We start from the raw sequence: 17630 nt of genomic DNA, 5'->3' as shown, positions 1-17630 counted from the left end.
CGTAAGACAAACAGGAAGAAAGTTAGCCACTAGGATACACAAACACCAGCTAGCCACAAAAAGACATGACCCTCTCTCCCTCATAGCCCTACACACAGATGAAAAAAACACCATTTTGACTGGGACAACACATCTAACCTGGGACAGGCTAAGCAAAGACATGCCAGAGAATTCCTAAAGGCCTGGCACTCCAACCACAACTCCATAAACAAATACATAGATCTAGATACCATCTATCAACCCCTCAGAAAACGAACAGGAAATGACATCACCGCAAACCCCAGGAACCCCATCCAGAACAAACATATAAATAGAAAGCAAGAGACAACAGCTTCGCTTCACTTGGAGGTCACCACTGGTGATGTTAACTAGCCAGATAATGAAACATCTGGATATCAAACCTACAGCTCAGCGAGCAAACCTACACTCTAAACCTCAACCTGAGCTACAAACCTTCACAAACCTTGCAGTATGATATGTCAATTTTATATGTGTTTTGAACTGTCCATTTGTTGATGTAGGTTGAACATAATTTCTTTTTTATTCAGGTGTGGTGGCACAGGCCAGATCTGTCCTTGCCTGGCATAGTCGGTACAAGTTCTGTCCTACCTGTGGAGGTAGCACAGAAGTTCAAGATAGTGGTTATAAGAAGATATGTTTGCAGAAAAACTGCCCAAGCCTCCAGGGAATCCATAATACTTGCTATCCACGTGTAGGTATGATAAATGATGCACAAAGCAAGGGAATTTCTCAATATTTGTTTAAAGATTACTGCTATTGTACAATTTCATTTCAATTTATTATTAATTTATAACTTAATTCTGCATTTTAGTATTGTTCATTTTCAGAGCAATGCTTATAACGGGGTCAGGTAGAAAATACAGGTTCAGAGAGGAGGGAAAGAAATGTATTAGGGAAGAAAACAGCAATTATGAGAAAAGAGTAGCACCCAACATAAAAGGGAATCCCATAGCCTTCTCTCGGCATTTACAGCAAACTTTTTTTTAAACCGACATCTTATGAACCAGCACTTGATAAAACAATAAAAATTATATTCATGAAATATCAGAAATTTACTGTATTATCGTGATCTCCACAATGGACCAAGTAATAGACAGTTGAGAGTGCGAGTGAGAAGGATCTTTGCTGGTATGTTTTATTTAGGGCAAAGTTGCATTATTATTTAAGTGATTTATGCTCTAAATAAATAATAACAGTGATGCGTATACAACCTGCATTACGTTTTTACTACGCAGTGTGTGTTTTTACATTGATTATGCGAACCTCTTGATCAATCAGAACATTTGATCAGCTGGCACTGTCCAGGTCCCACTCATGCTGGTTAATAAAAGGTTTGCTGTAAATAGGAAAAGAATAGTAAAATAAGGAAGAAGGCCAATCAGAGATTAACAAGAAAATTTACACATGGAAGCGGGGTGCATTAAATGAATATTTTACATGTCTTTATGGAAGAGGCAGATGATCCCCAAGCTCTGATAAGAGCAGAGGAAAGTCTGATCCTAGAGAGTTTAAAGTTGATAAGGACGACATAGAGTTGTACACATGGAAACAGACCATTCGGTCTAACTCATCCATGCTGACCAGATGTCCTAAATTAATCTAGTCCCATTTGCCAGTGTTTGGCCCACATCCCTCTAAACCCTTCTTTTTCTTGTACCCATTCAGATGTCTTTTAAATGTTGTAACTGTACCAGCATCCACCACTTCCAATTGCAGCTGGTTCCTTACGTGCTCCACTCTCACGTGAAAAGTTGCCCCTTATTCCCTTTTAAATCTTGCCCTCTCACCCTAAACATAAGCCCTCTAGTTCTGGCCTTCCCTGCTATCAACTGGAAAAGACTTTGACAATTCACCCTTTCCGTGCCACTCACGACTTCATACATCTCGACAAGGCATCCCTCAACTTCTGACACTCCAGTTAATATAGCCCCAGCCTATTCAGATATTTGGTAATTAAAATTAATAAGGCACTAGCACCAGATGTAATGCATCCAAAGATGTGGAAGAAAGTAATAATGAAAATTGCAGGAGCATTGGCCAAATTCTTTGAGTCTTCTTTTGACTCAGAGGCAGTGCCAGAAGACTGAAGAATTACAAACATCACATTCTTGTTTAAAGTAGGATGTATGGATAAGCCCAGCAATTGCTGGCTCTTCCATTTAACTTCAGTGATGGCATAGCTTGCAGAAAGTGATCAGGGATAGAATTAGTACTGAGGTGGAGGAAGAGCCAGCATGGGATTCTAAAGAGGAAATCATATTTAACTAACTTACCTGGGGTTTTTCGAAGAAGTAACAGAGAGAGTCGATGATAGAGTGCCAGACAACAGACTTCTGAGAAAGGTTTTACTTCATGGAATAAAACAGACAGTAACAATATGGTCACAAAATTGGCTGAATGACAGGGAACAGAAAGTAAAGTCAGTGGAAATTTTTAAGGCTGGGGGAAGGTTTGTAGTGGAATTCTTCAGGGGTTGATATTGGGACCCTTGTTTTTCCAGATATATATTATATAAGTAATCTAGATTTTGGGTGAGCGGAGACAGTTTTAAAGTTTGTTTTAAACTTGAAACTTTCATAAACTGTAAGGCGAACAGTGTGGAAATCCAGAAGGACATAGACAAATTAATGAAGTTGATAGATAGGTGGCCAGTGGAATTCTAAATGCAGAGAAGTGTGAGGTGATGTATGGAGGAAGAACATGGACACACAATATAAAAAATGCGTACAATTCTAAAGGGAGGTGCAGGAGCTGAGGGAACCTGGTATATACGTGCACATTGTCAAAGATGTCAGGACAGGTGGAGAGAGCAGTTAATAAAATATACGGTATTGCAAACTTTATCAATAAGGTCAAGAGAAGAAGGTGAAGCTGAATTTGTATTATACACTTGTTTGACCTCAGCTAGGGTAATGTGTAGAGCTCTGAGTGTCACGATATAGTAAGCTTTGGAGGGAGAGCAGAATAGATTTATGAGTATGGTAGCAGGGCTGAGAAACTTCAGTTCTGAGGACAGATTAGAAAGATTGGGTCTGTTCTCCTCAGAGAGAAGATTGAAAGTACATCTGACTGACTGTTTCAAATTCATGAGGGGGCTGGACAGTAGATAGGGAGAAGAAGTTCCACTTTAAAAGTATCAGGAATGAGAGGGCACAGATTTGATAAATAAGCAAATGTGGCATGAGAAAAATCTTTTTCAGAGAGCGAGTGGTTCGAGTCTGGAATGCACAGCCTGGAAATATGGTAGACATCAGTTCAACTGAAGCATTTAAAATGGGATTAGATGATTATTTAAATAGAAACAATGGGCCAGGTTTCAGGGAAAAGGCAGGAAATTGGCACTAAATCAGTACACTCATTTGGAAAGCCAGTGTAGGCACGATGGGCCAAACAGCCTTCTACTACATCAAACCGCTTCTGTGATTGTGTATAGTACTTTAGCAAAACAAAACCCTGCAAATGCTGGAAATCTAAAATAAAACAGAGGGTATGGAAAATAGCGGCATGCTTGCACTTTGAGAAACAAACTTGGCAAACTAGTTGGCAGGCCAGGGGGATAAAAGTTTCTTCTCCTTGTTCAATTGCCAATCTCAGCAAGGCCGAAGGAGGTTCTAAAGCAAAATCATGTGGTCTTCACTGGCACACATCCTGCTCCTGGATCAGACCAACGTTGACAGAAATCTATCAGCGGAATAGACAGAGTTACTGCAAAATCCAAAAATATCAGGATTCAGCTAGGTAGTGAGCAAAGTGAATACATACCATCAAAATTATGGAGTAGTGCCAATTTTTATTCTCAATAATCATAAATTAAGGGAAAGGAGCATGATAGATAATGTTTTGTGATGTTTTCAAATTGGCAGCACGTTAGAGGAAATGCAGCTTTAGTTGACCATGTTTAAGTTATAATCTTTTGTCCAAGAGGTCATTATTATCATAGAGCATCATTATCTTGTGGATGGGATGGAGCCCAGTTGATCATCAGCGTTCTGTGGGATCCAGTTGTTACTGACACAGTTACTCCTTCTTGAATTAATCTCTCAAGTTCTCATCCCGCAATTGATTCAGTGGCTTCACACAACAAATTTTAATGCTGTGTTTCCAATACAGTCAGTACAATATGCAGCAAGATCCCAACATCAAAAGTGAGGTGAGTGGTATTTTATGGGAAAATATTGTGAGGTCTCAAAAGTAAATCAATATGTCAAAATTAATCAATGGTTGAGAAAGTGGGCATTAAGGTCACTATGTTGTTGACTAATCTCTGACCCATGCTATTTCTGGATAGGGGTCAATAGGGATTTCTGAATGTATCTCTTGGAGAATTCTCTTATAAAAGTGATCAATAGATTCCAGCTGCCACATGAGCAGCTTGAGGTTGTTTGTCCTCTATTTCATTATTTTGTTCCGAAAGCCATAACCTCTTTATCCTACATTGGTTAATCAATCTAGAACACAAATCTTGGAATACAGCTCAAGTCCCTACCTTCTCACTCCAAGACAAGGGCTCTACCAAGAAGTGTAAGATTCATCCATCTTAAACTTCTGTTAATTCCTTCTGTCATATTTTCAGTTACATATTTTCAGACCGTTATAATTCACGCCATCAATGGTCTAGGTTTTGCAATCAATGTTACTATAACATTGGAAGTAATCTACTTCTGTTATGCAGGTATTAAAATAGTATCAGGCAGAAAATATATGCAAATCACCCATGTTGCAATATGCAGGTTAATAAGGCTGTAAAATTGCGAATCAGTTACATCCATTCTTGGAACAAAGGATGGATTTTACAATTGACTGTGTAAAGTATTCTGGTATCATGCTGGATGTACAAGTTTGAATATGTATCTTTGTAAAGCATTTATCAGGTTCAGACGTGCATGCACTTTGTAAAACTATAATGATATTTTTATGTCGCGTAGATCCAGTTGTAATGATGCTGGTCATTCATCCTGATGGCAATAATTGTCTTCTTGGAAGACAGAAGCGTTTCCCTCCAGGAATGTTTTCGTGTCTGGCAGGATTTATTGAACCAGGTGAGAGAAGGTTTCATGTCATTAAAAAATCAATTTTGCTGTTTTACTTTGAAATGTCTGTATATAAGCAATATGGTTTAACAAGCTTGGAGAAAGTCATAAATTTGACTGCTTGGACTTATAATTGTGTAGCTCTGCTGCTTTATGACAGGTTTCTCAGAAATAGCCAGATCAAGGAAAATAGTAGAAAATTGGTCCCTTAACAGAGACTGTTATAATTCACGCCATCAATGGTCTAGGTTTTGCAATCAATGTTACTATAACATTGGAAGTAATCTATTTCTGTTATGCAGGTATTAAAATACTATCAGGCAGAAAATATATGCAAATCACCCATGTTGCAATATGCAGGTTAATAAGGCTGTAAAATTGCGAATCAAACACAAAGTTAATTTCCACAGAAAGAAAAATAATATATAGAGCACTAATGTTAAACCTCAATAGAAGCTTCCTTGAATTACTGTGAATGGATTTGAACTCCATGATATAAAAATGATAAAGAGGCATTGAAGAAATTGCAAAAAGGTGATTTACAAGGATAGTACCGGAGCTGGAAGGTTATATTTATCAGGAAAATTTGAACAGGCTGGGACTGTTTTCATTAAAGAGCATAAGTTTGAAAGGTTGCCTGATCAAGGTTTTTAAAATTATTAAAAGTTTGGATAGAGCAAATTCAGAGGAAATGTTTTCATTCATGGAGGATATGAAATTCAGGAGCTATAAATATTAACATAAACACAAATATATCTGATAAGGAATTCAGAATTTCTTTTTAACCAAGTCTGGATACCAGAGATGAGCAGTTTGTCTTATAAAGAGAGATTGAGCAGTTTAGATCTGTACTCTAGTATTTTGAAAGATATAAGGAGAGATAATTGAGGTATATAACATGCTAAAGGGATTGACAAAGTGACGTAGAGAGGATATTTCTTCACATGGGGCAGTCAAAAATTAGAGCTCATAGTTTTAGGACAAGGGGCAGCAGATTTAAAACAGAGGTGAGGAGAAATGACTTCCCTCAAAGGGTCATGAATCTGTGGAATTCTCGCCTCAGAGAATGGCGGATTCTGAGACATTAAGTTTAAGGAGGAGTTAGACAGATTTTTAATTAGTAATGGGTTGAAGGGTTATTGAGAGCAGGCACTAAAATGGAGTTAAGGCTGAGATGAGATCAGCCTTGATCATATCAAATGGTAGAGTAGGCTTAAGGGACTGAACTGGCTCCTCCTGCTCCTGATTCTTAGTCGTGATGTTATTATGTCTCGTCAGAATGGAATTGAGTGTGTTTTTGCCACTTTAAGTGAAATAATTGAAAAAATTCCTCCACTTCTGGCACATGTCCAAAAGCTGATGCCAGCAGATCCGACTTTTGACGTTAATTTTCCATCATGATAAATAAATACAACAGCACGTTTGTTTTCCTTAATAAGAACCAGTGCATAATCCGAAGCATTTAACAGGCCTATGCTTTGATTTAAAAAATGTTAGAATAAATCTGGTGTTTCACATATAAGAGTAATTTTTTGAGAAGTAAATATAAGGAAATATTTTAAAAACTGCAGTATTTTCAACAATGCTCAATTGACTGTGGAAAATAGATCATGAAATAATTCAATAGATGAAATCCAAAGGTGGACCCTGTGTAACTGAAGTACATATGAAAGACAGTAGATTGAGCAGATCAATGTCAGATGAAGCTGAGACAGAATAAGGAGAAGAAATCCACAGGTAAAATTTTAAAAAGAGGAGAAGATTAAGGCCAAAACCAGCAGGTCCGGCAACATTTGAGTCATAGTGATGTACAGCATGGAAACAGACCCTGCGGACCAACTTGTCCATGTCGACCAGATATTCTAAATTAATCTAGTCCCATTTACCAGCACTTGGCCCATATCCCTTTAAATCTTTCCTATTCATATACCGATCCACATGCCTTTTAAATGTTGTACCTGCTTCTCCTGGCAGCTCATTACGTATACACACCACCCTCTGCGTGAAAAAGTTATCTCTTTGGTCCCTTTTAAATCTTTCCCCTCTCAACCTAAACCTATGCCCTCTAGTTCTACACTCCCCCACCCCAGGGAAAAGACCTTGTCTATTTATCCTATCCTTTCCCCTCATGATTTTATAAACCTCTATAAAGTTACCCCTCCGACACTCCAGGGAAAACCGCCCCAGCCTATTCATCCTCTCCCGAGAGCTCAAACCCTCCAACCCTGGCAACATCCTTGTAATTGTTTTCTGAACCCTTTCAACCCTTCCTATAGGTGGGAAACCAGAATTGCGCTCAATATTCCAAAAATGCCCTAAACAATGTCCTGTACAGCTGCATGTGTGGGAAGAATGCAGAATTAACATTTTGAGTCTGTGACTCTTCAGAACGGAGACATTTGTATGTACCAATACACAAGTCTGTTAAAGTATGAGGATAAGATGATATAACTGAAAAAGTATTGGTATTCCTTTATTGGATAAGTATGGGCATTGAACCCATAAATATAGGGGTAATGGTGGGGAAGCGATGGCCTAATGGTATTATTGCCAGACTGTTAATCCAGAGACCTACATAATGTTCTGGAGACCTGGATTCAAATCCTGCCATGACAGGAGGTGGAATTTGAATTCAATAAAAATCTGGAATTCAGAATCTGATGGTGATCATTGTCAGCTGTCAGAAAAAAAAACTCTTCTGGTTCAGTAATGTTGTTTAGAGAAGGAAACTGCCATCCTTACCTGATCTGGATTATATATGACTCCAGACCCAAACCATGTGGTTGACTCTAAATTGCTCTCTGGGCAGTAAATGTTGACCTAGACAGTGACATCCTCATCCCATAAATTTTAAAAAAAATACAAAATCTGTTGATGTCACTGGTAAGACACAAGTAGAATTGTACCTAGTTTGAGTAGAGTATCTAGGAAGCATGTCCAAGTAGAGGGGCTGCAGAGGAACTTTGGCCCTGAGACAACCAACATTCATTTAAGTACCTGTAGAAGCTCTTGTTGTCCATTTTTACTTTCACAGCAGGATGGCCCTTGGCCACCAATTCAGTATCCCAGCAGACAGCTGGATGCCATCTCACAGAGCCATAACAGAGAGCCGTCAACATCTGAATTCAGTCGCTGCAGAAAAGATCTGTTGGAAAGTACCATCATCTGAAGAGGTTCACCACCACAAATATGACCCAATGCCTGTGGCTATGCGTGTATTTATAAATTTACCCAGTGCTGCAGAAAGTGCCGTAGTTTTGAGGTAACCCTGTGGTTTTGTGTTCTCCTCAGCAGTATTATCACACCCCTTGATGCTATCGACAAGACACTGCTGTGATGGGAGCCCTCCCATTGGGCTTCCCGTTTTCCTGCTCATAACTGGGCAGAGTCCAAATAAGGCTTTCTACTGGCCACCTCTGGGAAGATCACAGTCAATTTTCCGCTATAGTCACTGTCAATTTCTAACCTAGAACCGAGACCAGTATTGAGATCACAACCCAAACTGGAATGTTTAGGCACTAACTTCGGTTATCCTAATATTTAAATGGAGGTAATTTCTATTTGTCCAGATATACAGTCTGACAACTGAAAGGCATCAAAGAGTTCTAAAGAGCTGATGTTGAGGCAGAATTGTGGGCCATCTTCAACCTGTGGGCAGCGCAAAGATGAAATAAAGGGGGAGGCCCAGGATAGATCCTTGGGATCACCAAAGGTAGAAAGCAGGAGTGGGAAGAGAAACCATTGCAAGTGATTCTGTGATTACAAATAAATAGCTAGGAATGAAAAAGCTGAGTGCAGTTCCACTCAGCCACACAACAGTGGATGGGCTTCAGAAGATGGTGTGATCAACCATGTTGAAAGAGGAAGAAGGAATACCCTCCAAGAAAAAGATGCCATTTGTGAATTTGACGTGAATTGTTTAAATGCTATGGCAGAGATGAAAACCCAACTGGAGAGAGTTAAAAGGAACATTACCAGTAGAATGGGCATACGTTTGGATGGGGATGTGTTCAAAGAAGTTGGAAATTGATGATAAGACAAGATTGAAGGGGTCTGAGGTTGCGTTTTCGGGCAAAGCTGTGCTGACAGCGGATTTGAAGGAGAGAGGAAAGAGAAGTTGAGGAGCAGGAACTGTTATTATAATCAGCTAACATGGCAGTCAGGAAGGGAAATCCAGTTGCGTGACCAGTAGTTTAGTAGGAATAGAGTTGTGAGAATAAAAAGTGGGTCTCACAGTCTTAAGATGAGTTTGGAGAGGCAGGAGAGGAAATTAGGAGGAAATTAATTGAAAAGTAGGGCAGAAGGGACCTTCAAAGAACGTTTGGCTGAGTGGGCTGGGTAGGGAAGTGGGAGAGGTAAAAACAATAACTGCAGATGCTGGAAACCAGATTCTGGATTAGTGGTGCTGGAAGAGCACAGCAGTTCAGGCAGCATCCAAGGAGCTTCGAAATCGACGTTTCGAGCAAAAGCACTTCATCAGGAATAAAGGCAGTGAGCCTGAAGCGTGGAGAGATAAGCTAGAGGAGGGTGGGGGTGGGGAGAAAGTAGCATAGAGTACAATGAGTGAGTGGGGGAGGGGATGAAGGTGATAGGTCAGGGAGGAGAGGGTGGAGTGGATAGGTGGAAAAAGAGATAGGCAGGTAGGACAAGTCCAGACAAGTCATGGGGACAGTGCTGAGCTGGAAGAGGCAACTGATTAGATGGTCTCACTCTCCGTGATAAAGAAACCAATGGTTTGTCTTGCAGGTGAGCTGGGGGAGCAGGAAAGGACTATAATAAGATAACTTGTATTTGAGAAAAGAAGCCAGGATTGCCTTTGTATTGGATGATGATCTTGGAATAGTAAGCATTTTTTGTAGATTAGAGCAGTACCCAATTTAGTTTGTGATCCAGTCAGAACTGAAAATAAATGTCTGATCCAGTAAATCCATTTAAATCTGACTTAAGTGAGCAGATAGAAAGGCCATACCAGGGGGAATTGAACAGAGGTGCTAATGATGATGAAGGCATCATGGGTGGAGCTATGTTTGTGATTGTGCAGATGGGGAGTTGCAGTAACATCAACGTTGACTAGAGGGCCAATGGCTAGACAATTAGGATTTTGAAAGTGAAAATTTAAGAAGAAAAATATGAGAAAAATGTAGTTCAGTGGGAGTAAATGGATTGATTTTTCACCAATGAAACAATGGGTGTGGTGGTCATATCCAAAGGGATGGCTACCAGAAGGCTAACTGCCCTCATTAACCTATCCAACTTTTTAAAAAAATCATCCACGAGATGTAGACATCACAGACTGGCCCAACATGTACTGCCTGTGTCGAATTGCTCTTGAATTGACTGGCTGTCTAGGCCATTTCAGAGGGCAGTTGAGAGTCAACGACATTGATGTGGGTCACATGGCAAATATAGCAAGGCAAGGATGATAATTGACAGCAGTTACTGTTCACCGTTACACTAACTATCTTAATTTTAGATTTATCAGTGGAATTCTAAGTTTACCATCTAGGAGAAAGTGAGGACTGCAGATGCTGGAGATGAGAGTCGAGAATATGTTGCTGGGAAAGCACAGCAGTCAGGCAGCATCCGAGGAGCAGGAGAATCGATGTTTCAGGCATAAGCCCTTCAACAAGAATGAGGCTTGTGGGCCAGGGGCTGAGAGATAAATGGGGGTGGGGGGAAACAATAGATAGATGAAGGTGACGGAGAACGTGATAAGTCAGAGGGGGGACTGCTGGACAGGTCCGGAGGGCGGTGCCGTGTTGAAGGCTTGGGATTGGGAAAATGTGGGACAAGAGGAAATGAGAAAGCTGTTGAAATCCACATTTATCCTGTGTGGTTGCAGGGTCCTAAGGCAAAATATGATGCATTCTTCCTCCAGGCGTTGGGTGGTAACAGTTTGGCGGTGGAGGAGGCCCAGGACTTGCATGTCCTTGAGAGAGTGGGAGGGGGAGTTGAAGTGTTCAGCCACAGGGCAGTGGGGTTGGTGAGTGTGGGTATCCCAGAGATGTTCTCTGAAATGATCCACAAGAAGGCTTCCTGTCTCACCAGTGTGTAGTACACCGGGTGCAACGGATGAAGTAGATGTCATTGGTAGAGGTACAGGTAAATTTCTGATGGATGTGGAAGGATTCCTTGGAGCCTTGGATGGAGGTGAGGGGAGTGGTGTGGGAGCAGGTTTTGCACTTCCTGCGGTGGCAGGAGTGAGGTGTGGGCTGGTGGGGGTGTGGACCTGATGAGGAAGTGGCAGAGGGAAAGGTCTCCCTGGAATGCTGATGGAGGTGGGAGGGAATATATCTTTGGTGGTGGCAGAAGTAGCAGAGGATAATGCGATGTATGCAGAGGTTGATGGGATAGAATGTGAGGATCAGGGAGGTTCTGTTCTTATTGCGTTGGGAGGGGTGGGGTTCAAGGGCAGTGGTGCATGAAGTGGAGGAGATACGCTGGAGGACTTCGTCAACCAGGTGGGAAGGAAAGTTGCGATCTTAGAAGAAGGAGACCATCTGGGACTTTGAGGTGGAATTGGTCCTCCTGGGAACAAATGCGGCGAAGACGGAGGAATGGGAATAAAAGATGGTGTTTTTACAGGAGGTAGGATGGGAGGAGGGGTATTCTAGGTAGCTGTGGGAGTTGGTTGTGTTGTAGTAGATGTGCCTGGTTAGTCTGTCACCGGACACATTGATGGAGAGGTGCAGGAAGGGGAGGGACGAGTCCGAGATGGTCCAGGTGAATTTGAGGTCGGTGTTGGTAAAGTTGATGAACTATTCAATCTCCTCGTGGGAACATGAGGTGGTGCCTTGACTCCATTTTGTCCTCATCTCTTCCTACCTCGACACCGTCATGTATCCCTTAGTCCAGGAACTCCCTACCTATATTCATGACATCATTCACGCCCTTCGCCTCCTCCAAGATTTTTGTTTCCCTGGCCCCCAAAGCCTCATCTTCACCATGGACATCCAGTCTATGTACACATTGATCTGTGACGACAAAGGTCTCCAAGCCCTCTGTTTCTTCCTCTCTCACTGTCCCAACCAGTAGCCTTTCACTGGCAGCCTCATCTGCTTGGCTGAACTGGTCCTCGCCCTCAACAACTTTTCATTTCAACCCTCCCAGTTCCTTCAAACCAAAGAGGTAGCCATCACACACATGGGCCCCAGCTATGCCTGCCTGTTTGTCAGGTACGTGGAACAATCCATCTTTCACAGTTATACCAACACCAACCAACCCCCACCTGTTCCTCCACTACATCGATGACTGTTTCAGCGCTACCTCGTGCTCCCACAAGGAGGTTGAACAGTTCATCAACTTTACCAACACCTTCCACCACAACCTCAAATTCATCTGGATCATCTCGGACGCCTCCCTCCCCTTCCTGGACCACTCCATCACCGTCCCTGGTGACCAACTAACCACAGACATCTACTACAAGTTCACCGACTCCCACAGCTACCTAAACTACACCTCCTTCCACCCCAACTCCTGTTAAAAAAAAGCCAGGTCCATGCCCCCCACTAGCCTACACCCCACTCCTGGAACCTTTCCCTGCCACCGCAGGAAGTGCAAAACCTGTGCCCACACCACTCCCCTCACCTCCGTCCAAGATCCCAAGGGATCCTTCCACATCCATCAGAAATTTACCTGTACCTCCACAAATGTCATCAACTGCATCCATTGCACCCGATGTGTCTTCTCTACATCGGGGAGACATGACACTTTCTTGCAGATCGCTTCAGAGAACATCTCTTGGATACCCGCACCAACCAACCCCACTGCCCTGTGGCTGAACACTTCAACTCCCCCTCCCACTCCGACAAGGACATGCAGGTCCTGGGCCTCTTGCACCGCCAAACCGTTACCACCCGACGCCTGGAGGAAGAACGCCTCATATTCTGCCTTGGGACCCTGCAACCACACAGGATAAATGTGGAATTCAACAGCTTCCTCATTTCCCCACCCCCCACATTACCCCAGTCCCAAGCCTCCAACTCGGCACCGCCCTCCTGACCCGTCCATCACTTCCCCCGTGGACCTATCACCTTCTCCCTCACTTTCATCTATCTATTATTTTCTCAGCTTCTTTCCCCAACCCCACCTCCCTCCCATTTATCTGTCAGCCCTTGGCCCACAAGCCTCATTCCTGATGAAGGGCTTATGCCCGAACCGTCGATTCTCCTCTGATGCTGCCTGACCTGCTGTGCTTCTCTAGCAACACACTCTCGACAAAGTTCACCTTTTGTCATGATGAGATACAAACCCATGTCTTTCGAGTTTTGTAACTTTGAATTACTAGTCTTTTACACTTGACTATTCCAAAACACTCCTACTTGGTCTCCCATATTTTATTCTCTGTAAAATTGCAGTTATCAAAAAAAACCTGCAGCCCATGCCTTAAATCACAGCAGGTTCCATTTCCCTATTGCTCCTCTTGCTCACCAACTTACACTGACTCCTAGTCAAAAAAGTACGGTGTTTTCAAATCCCTTTGTGACCTTGCCCTTTCCTACCTCCATACCCCCCTCTAATTTCACAATCTCCACGATATCTGTGTTTCTAGTCTCCTGAGCATGCCCAATTTAATTACACCACCATTGATGACTGAACCTTTTGCACTGCCCCACGCCTTGGAATTCCCTGCCTAGATTTCTCTACCTAGGTATCTATCTTTCCTCTTTTAAAACACACCTTAAAACATAACACTTTAAGCACTTAATTACTCCTTGCGTGGCTTCGTGTCATATTTTGGTTTGTAATGCACCTTGTGACATTACACAAAACGTATTGTTATAATGGTTGCACGTTTTATTAATAATTTTTTTTTAGATTGCGATACTTTACAGAACATTTGTACTTTGGATATATCAACATCCTGTTTATCCTCCAGGTTTTCATAAAAATATCAGTAGAATGGTTTTGATAAAAAGCAGGGAGTTATCCCCACTGTCTCAGTCAATATTTATCCTTCAATTGACCTCATTAAAACAGACTGGCTGGCCATTGTGTGTGGGAGCTTGCCGTGCACAAGTTGGCAACTGCATTTCCAAATTATAACTGTGATTAAATACCAATAACATACTTCATTGGCAGTAAAGCACTTTGGGATCTCTGCCAATCACTTTATTAATGTAAGTTACTTTCACTTTTGGATAAATGCACGTATATTTCACACAGTTCTCCAAATTTCAGTAGCTTTATGCTTCAACAGGGCCACATTATTTTTGGATTTGGTTGTAAAGTTACAAAATACATAGGCTGCTTGAACAGTGAGTATGGTAAATTTATACTACTGTGAATGTCTTGTGGGATACTTTCCCTCTCATTTCTGCAGCTGCTGCATGACCTCACATTGCTCAAGGGTAATGGTATGCCTGACAGTGCTGTGCATTCATTGTTTTCAGATTGTTAGCTAAATTGAGTCTGTTCACAGAACCATGGCCAGGTGATTTTGCAGTGTTAAATGCAGTCTGTGTGTTATTTGCTTACATTGGATAGGTTCTATCAGTAAATTGCAGGGATTATTTGGTAGTTATAGCTGGAAAATTCAGATATTGTGCTGAATGCTTGTGCTTTTACCACAGATTATGCCATCTGAGTTGATCATTGAAGTCTCCAATATTTTTTTAAAAACTGGGGTTGACTTGTATGCCAAATATGACCATGTTTATAAATGCGGATAAAAAAAATTAATGCCAGTAGTTTATAATGAAAGAGAGTGGAATGATTTAATGAATAAATTAATTCTGTAAAGATGCCCTTAACCACAGTCAAAGCATTTCAAAACATGTCAAATCCATCATCTATTTGACCTGACTGAAGTACATTGAAATCCAGTTGAGTCATATTAGTTAAGGCATCAGCGTAGGATCCCACACAGAATCAGATTTGATGCTTTTGGTTTCATAATCATCCCTCCACAACAATTTATCTCCCTCTTCATCATATTGGATTGAATATTCTACATTTTGGATATTCTGCAAGAATTTGTTAACAGTTTGTGCGCTAATACTATCCCATGATTTGATTGAAAAGAAAATACCAGAGACATCGAGGAGGCAGTAAGCATATCTTTACTCTTTGTGAAGGTTTTATCTGAGACAATATCTGCTTCTACCAATTCAGCAGATTATCATCCTTAATTGGCTTGGTCTTGGGCTCTATAGAGGAAGTTACAAGAGATGGAGAGGTTCAATGGAGGGATCTAAATGCATGGACGAGAGTTATGAAGTTGAGGTTTTGGTGGACTGGGAGCCAATGCAGATCAACAAGCACAAAGATGATAGTTAAGTGGTATTTAGTGATGGTCAGAAGTTGAGCAGCAGCACTTTACAGATGCCAGTTTTGGAGAGCTAGATCACAGAAGATGAAGAATCTCAATAATAGTTGCTGAAGTTATTGCAAAGAAATTGTACTAGCAGTTTCCTTTTACTGAAGAACCCTTCAGAAACAAATTTTTCTCGTACACATGCATAAATCGGCAATGGAAAACACATGTTTGGATTGTAATTATTTAATTTAGTTATCTGTATATTGAGGCCAACACTGCATGAAGCCATGAAAACACTTACAGTTTTACGTTCTTTAAATGAGGTAGAAATTTGTCAATGTCTTAGAAAATGGTGTGTGTGCATCTTTTTGCTTTTGATTAAAATTAAGTACTTCAAAATAGAAAAGCAAAAATCTTGGGAGTTTCTGCTGATTCTCAAAATCTGGTAGAACACCAATTTGTGTTTATTTCAGGATGTGACAAAGGGAAAGTCTTAAGTACAGAACAATCAAGACAGCTTTATCAATGGTGTTCTTTCTGGAATGCTCCAGGCATATACGACCAGTAAATAATGTACAATCTACTTACTTACCTCTAGCTCTAATATAAAATTCTCCAATTATAATCAAAACTGGATAACTCATTTGAATTTATAAGCTTGAATATTACCAAGGGAATGAATTAGGTAGAGGGCAAACCTTATGATAATTTTAATGAAGCACTTTATTTTCATTAACAGGGGAGACAATAGAAGATGCTGTACGAAGGGAGGTTGCAGAAGAAACTGCTGTCAAGGTTGGGAATGTTCAATACGTTTCCAGCCAACCCTGGCCAATGCCTTCATCTCTCATGATTGGTTGCCAAGCTATTGCTGTAACAACAGAAATTATTGTGGACAAAAAAGAGATTGTAGATGCCCGTTGGTTCAGTCGGCAGCAGGTACATCAGACTTAAGATTCTTGAAACAAAAATGGTTTATTGATGCTGTTATTTTATTCCTAACTGTGTGAAATAATAGTGTGACCTGAGAAAGGATAGTTAGTTCATCAAAACCAAGGAAGGAACAATTCATCTCATGCTGCTCCATCACCTTGGCCCTGTAGGCCTACACATTTTTCCTTTTAGAGTAATTTAATTCCCTTTTGAATGCCTCAATTAAGCATCATCAGACGTCTGTAGACAAGGAGAGCAAGGTAAACAATTAAAATTATAGGACATTGGAGACCAAGGGTCATATCTTGTAGACTGAGAGTATTCTGTGAAATGGTCACCCAATCTGCATTTATTTTCTCTGATGTAGAGCAGACTGCATTGTGAACAGCGAATACAGTACGATAAATTGAACTTGCTGTATTTCATTCTGTTAGGTGCAACCATAACATTGTCATCAAGCCTGCTGACAGGAATGGCGCTGTTGCTATCTGGCAAAGTGACCTCTCAAATCACAAAAAGTCAAATGCCAACTTTCCAAAACTTCTCCTTTCTATCTCCTGGCTTATGTCCCCACTACCATTGTATCAAAGCATTGTATCAAAGATTGTCACTGACCTCACCTCTAAAGATCTTCCCTCTATGGTGTCCAATTCTTGGTCCCACACCCCTGAGCTACCTCCACTTCTAGCTCTTTCCCAAGAGGACAAACCTGACCATCCAGATAGACCGAGAGTGTAGTGCTAGAAAAGCACAGCAGCTCAGGCAGTATCCGAGAAGCAGGAGAATTGGCGTTTCGGGCAAGAGCCCTTCATCAGGAATGTGGCTTGTGAGCTGAGGGGACTGAGAGATAAATGGGGGGTGCGGGGGGGTGAGGTTGGGCTGGGAGGAAGGTTGCTGAGAGTGTGATAGGTGGACGAAGGTGAGGGTAATGGTGATAGGTCAGAGAGGAGGGTGGAAAGGAAGATGGACAGGTCATGAGGGCACTGCCGAGTTGGAAGGCTAGAACTGGGATATGATGGGGGGAGGGGAAACTAGTGAAATCCACATTAATGCCGTGTGGTTGGAGGGCCCCAAGGCGGAAGCTGAGGCATTCTTCCTCCAAGCATCATGTGGTGAGGGAGTGGCGATGGAGGAGGCCCAGGACCTGCATGTCCTCGGCAGAGTGAGAAGGGGAATTGAAATGTTCAGCCACGGGGCAGTAGCGTTGGGTGGTGCGGGTGTCTTATCCAGATAGACCTGCTATTTCAGCCTATTCCTGCTCATTGAACATATGTCTCCCTGTATCAACTCTATTTTCATTCCCCTAGACTGTCCCTTGCTACCTACATTGCTGACTTTTCTGATGCCTTCCTCACTCTAAACAACCTGATCTCAATTATCCTCTTCAC

General features: G+C 41.6%; 1 protein-coding gene across 1 annotated transcript in view; it reads left to right on the top strand.

The window, feature by feature from the left end:
- The window catches only part of nudt12 (nudix (nucleoside diphosphate linked moiety X)-type motif 12), a 29029-nt gene that overhangs the window by 7168 nt on the left and 4231 nt on the right, over nt 1-17630 (top strand). Inside the window, exons 4-6 of the mRNA XM_072583624.1 lie at nt 549-716; nt 4947-5060; nt 16049-16248. Of these exons, the coding sequence (XP_072439725.1) occupies nt 549-716; nt 4947-5060; nt 16049-16248 (482 nt within the window). The remainder of the gene's footprint in view (nt 1-548; nt 717-4946; nt 5061-16048; nt 16249-17630) is intronic.

The sequence above is a fragment of the Chiloscyllium punctatum genome, chromosome 2, assembly GCF_047496795.1.
Source record: "Chiloscyllium punctatum isolate Juve2018m chromosome 2, sChiPun1.3, whole genome shotgun sequence".
Lineage (NCBI taxonomy): Eukaryota > Metazoa > Chordata > Chondrichthyes > Orectolobiformes > Hemiscylliidae > Chiloscyllium > Chiloscyllium punctatum.
Note: the sequence above shows the minus strand (reverse complement) of the source record. Positions and strands in the feature narration are given on the sequence as shown.